The sequence below is a fragment of the Olea europaea genome, chromosome 10 (assembly GCF_002742605.1).
Source record: "Olea europaea var. sylvestris chromosome 10, O_europaea_v1, whole genome shotgun sequence".
Lineage (NCBI taxonomy): Eukaryota > Viridiplantae > Streptophyta > Magnoliopsida > Lamiales > Oleaceae > Olea > Olea europaea.
The window spans coordinates 43,837,113-43,841,279 of NC_036246.1; the positions used below are offsets into that span (position 1 = coordinate 43,837,113).

Genomic DNA, 4,167 nt, shown 5'->3' on the forward strand with positions numbered 1-4,167 from the left:
GCGGGGGGGAATGAAAAAAAGAAAAAGGAAAAAGCCAAGTTGATGATTCTTGGATGGCCAAACAGCTAAAGCATTGAATCAGCCACAAGATTCTACTCAAAAAAGTCTAATCTAAACTAATCGAAACTTGAAAGAATCATCTACGTCAAATATAATAACCATCCAAAATAAAACACCATCTACTTTGTACCAAATGTAAATTGCTAAATTGAAGGAAGAAATCGCTTGTTAATGATTTTCTGACGATCCAAATGTGTTCTCGCCACTATAAGTCATGTAAAGAAACCCGTCTTCATCCTTGTGGTCCTCGTAAATTTTCGACATCAATGAAGCTGTAAGCACAAAGATATATCACGAAATTATATGAGGTAAAATAAGGAAGGTTAAAGTACGAAGTCTACTCACCTGAGGGAGGCAGAATGTTGTCGACAAAGACAAAAATAGCCTTCTCAGCACTGAGCTTGATCCGCTTCCGGACCACATAAACAAACTGGCCAATGCACAAATCAGCAGGAACGAGATATCTGCACAAAGAAAGTAGAGTTATGGATGCATTTACACAAGGAAAAGCTAATCCCTATAATTCGACACTCAAATTTTGAGTCGTAAAAACTTTATTGGAACTCAACATTACAATAGACAAGATTTAGTGCTTGGTTGTGCTCCATTATTTGTGAATAATGTATTATGGAATAGTTATTGATGTTGAAATGTGTAGTTAAAAAAAAAAAGAGAAGTTTTTGATTTACGTGTAATATTATTTTAATGAAGAATGTGTGGTTGAAAATAAGTACTGTAGAAAAAATAATGTGGCAAAATGTAGAAGAATAGAAGACAAAAAAAGCCTTAGTGTATAATCCATCTTACCAACCACGCCATAAATGTTTAGTTGGAGTTAACAAAACTACAGCGAGGGATAATGAAACTTACTTCTTTTTATCAATGTCAGGAACATCACTCCTACCTGCCTTCTCAACAATAACCTGAACAAGCATATAATGTAAACATAAGTACTACGAGCGATATAGAGATTTTATCCTCAAATGGAAGAGAAAAGCTCTTACTGGTATTCTATCAGGATACTTCTCTCTCATGCGGGTGGATTCTGCCTTCCTCTTCTCTTTCATTATGAAAAAAGAATGTCAGAATACATTCATGAGGTGAAATTGAAATCTTTCGAAAGAAACTGCTGAAAGAGCAAAAATGATAGGTACGATTTGCAGAATTCAATGACCAAGAAGGCCTTGTTCTATAGCGGCAAAAAGAAACAAGGTCGAGGCTATGAGACTGCAAAGTTTCAAGTTTCTTTATTGTGAGTTCATGATGGTTTATACCATGGACATCCGAAAACAGGAAACACAATGCGCCTCCATAGTATCTAACCCATCGGAACCGAATCCTGAAGCTAAACCAATCTTTGAACATCAAAGAAGTTCGTATAACGCTAGCTGGTAAACATTCAAAGGACCACTTCATAATCCCAAACACTGTAATTTTGATAAAGCTGACTTATCATTCTTCAAAAATAGAACTGTCAGCCACCAAATTTGGAACTTTCCAGAAACAGAGTTCTAATGTGTGCACTCACATTATTGTATTCTACACCACAAAAGTTGAAGCTAGAGAAAACCAAAAAGAACAATATTCGCAATTTTTTTGTTCAAACACAAAAGAGGAAGCAAACTCGACATTCGTGTGTATATTGCAATTTTGCATGTAATTCGCACATACAGGTAAGATAATACGACTTACAAGAACATGCTTTTATTGCAGGAAAACACAATTATTACAACACTCTACTCTCATAACATATATTTCAGAACAAGTAAAGAACTGTAGTAGTCTCTTTAGACAAACTAGTAATAGTCCAAACATCAAAACTCAGCCACTACCATGAACTATCACTGAATTTGGGAAAAAAAAAATGTACATCAAAATATAAGACTCAGGATTCCCTTCGAATCTCAATACAACAGTGTCATCCCTTTGAGATTAAAATTGAATTTGTCAATTTCAAAAAGATCAATCTTTTTTTCAATTGAAAATCCCAAATTTATTAACCACTTTTACCATTCAATCAACAATCACACAGACAGGGGCAATGCAAACCGTTCTATTATTATATAACAATTCAATCACGAAATATGAACAAACCGAAAAAGCCCATGCACCCAAACTCCTAGAGTAAGTAATAATCTCAATTTTCAATACCGCCATCAACCACACAAATCGTAACATCCTATTTCATATCAAACAGGAATACCCAGAAAAATAAATTATTTCCCCAATTTTTCATAAAAATTATGTAACTCGAACTTTTCCCCTACAAGCAAACCAATTTAATGGAAACATGCATATAAAATTATATCCAACTTGCATGTATTAATTGATACACGAGAAAAAAGGAATATACCCAAGCGATTTTGAATCTTGTATGAATTATTGGCCATGGCAAGACTCAAATTTCGCTCTCTCCCTGCAAATTTCAAACACCGGAACAACCATCAGGACTCACAAAAAAAAAAAAAACGTGCATACAAATTCACGCACATATCGTCCACATTAAGTAAATAAAACAACCGAAACAGAGATTAACGCAATTGGGTTCCTTTCTAACTTACAAAAGAAGAAAAAGAGGCTATGGAATTGAAAGCTTGCTGTTGCTGTGATTGGATTGTAATGAATTACAGGTTAAATGGGCTATCAAAGTCGAGAGAGTAGAACGAATGAATTATTAACAGATTAGAATTTGAAAAGGAAACGGATTTGGAATTTTGATTCTTACACGAAACCGACTAGTTGAGATTTGTGTCAACAAGGGATCCTTTCGATTCTAGTAAAATTAGTGCTACCCGTCATGTGAGAATACATTTTAGGATCAATTAAAATTTAAATGTATGATTTATTTAAGTTTATCTTTTATTTAATATCACTTAGTGTGATATGGTAAATAGTGATACTAAATTGCATTATTCAATTTTATTTTCCATCACCATCCACTTTGTGACGGGTGATTTTTTAGTTGTATGACAATTTTATTTTCTAACCGTTAGTCATGTAAAAGTTGCTTGTGATTTTAATATCTAAAATATTAATTTTGATTGAACTTTCAAATTTACCAATTTAACAGCCAATTTGGGAGTGATTTTTTGGCCAAAAAATTTAATTTTTTGATAGTTATTTTACTATTTCAACCGTCATATTTAACTTCTTCTCTCACAGGTGGACACCACTTTTCTCCTAACAGTCAAAAAATCAATTCTCAAAATCACTTTCAAACCGGCTTTAAATAAGTTGGCATTCCGAAGCTCACTTTTGAATGTTGAGAATCGTATTTTGTAGAAACTCAACTCTAATTTAGGCGTAACAATCAAGAAGATTCGACAAATCACGTGACTTGAGCTAATTTATTCATAAATGGGCCATAAATTAGCTATCACAAAAGGAAGCCCATAACTCGAAAGCCCAAATCCCGCCTTCCATTTTCCCGCTTCTCAATGCTCTATTTAAAAACCCCATCTTCTCTCAATATTTTCATCCCGTCTCTCTAGGGTTTACATTCAGTTTTTCTCTCACAAACACCAAGTTATTAGCACATTTGCTATTGCTCGCCATGAAATCTAGAGTGAGAAGCAACACTTTCATAACATCGAAATCGCGGCCTTCTTTTTACACATACCTTAAGCCTGGAGCTTTATCCAAAATCAGATATTCGAAAATCGCCGAGAAATCAAAAGAAATTGATGCTCAAACTCTGGTTGCTCTGCGCCAACTCAAGTCGACTTCAGAATCAGCGTTTTCACAAACAAATCCGATAACGGATAATTCAATCGAGGGGTTTCCTAGTTTCAGTTCGAGGTTCCAGAATAATTACCCCCGGTGCCTTCAGCGCAAGAAACTTATTGCGGTCATGCCATATTTTTCGTGGACCCAATCTTGATCTATGTATTACTGTTATTCATTTTACAATGGCATCGTTTGAAAAACATAAAAAAGGAAAGAAAGATACAATAATTTAATTATCTTTTCGTTTCTAGATTTTTATTTAATTATCTTTTCGTTTCTAGATTTTTACTTATGCTTTGTTGTAAATGATACACAGAAGAGGCTGATGTAGAAACTTTGGAGATGAATAAAATGAAAAGTTTTATTTTACATTTCGCTCTG

At 34.1% G+C, this 4,167-nt stretch overlaps 1 protein-coding gene across 3 annotated transcripts; it reads right to left on the minus strand.

The window, feature by feature from the left end:
* Positions 1 to 24: 24 nt before the first annotated feature.
* LOC111402426 (autophagy-related protein 8a-like) lies at positions 25 to 2,831 on the minus strand. Of its 3 annotated transcripts, none has more exons than XM_023030720.1 (6): positions 2,622 to 2,831; positions 2,414 to 2,476; positions 1,065 to 1,120; positions 931 to 983; positions 406 to 524; positions 25 to 306 (listed from the first exon to the last, which is right to left on the minus strand). In XM_023030720.1, the coding sequence occupies exons 2-6, from the start codon at positions 2,448 to 2,450 to the stop codon at positions 293 to 295; spliced, it is 279 nt and encodes a 92-aa protein (XP_022886488.1). In that variant the 5' UTR covers positions 2,451 to 2,476; positions 2,622 to 2,831; the 3' UTR covers positions 25 to 292. The 3 variants fall into 3 exon arrangements, with proteins under 3 accessions (XP_022886488.1, XP_022886487.1, XP_022886485.1); XM_023030717.1 differs by having other exon boundaries at positions 29 to 332; XM_023030719.1 differs by lacking the exon at positions 2,622 to 2,831 and having other exon boundaries at positions 25 to 332; positions 1,065 to 1,115.
* Between the last annotated feature and the right edge of the window lie 1,336 nt (positions 2,832 to 4,167).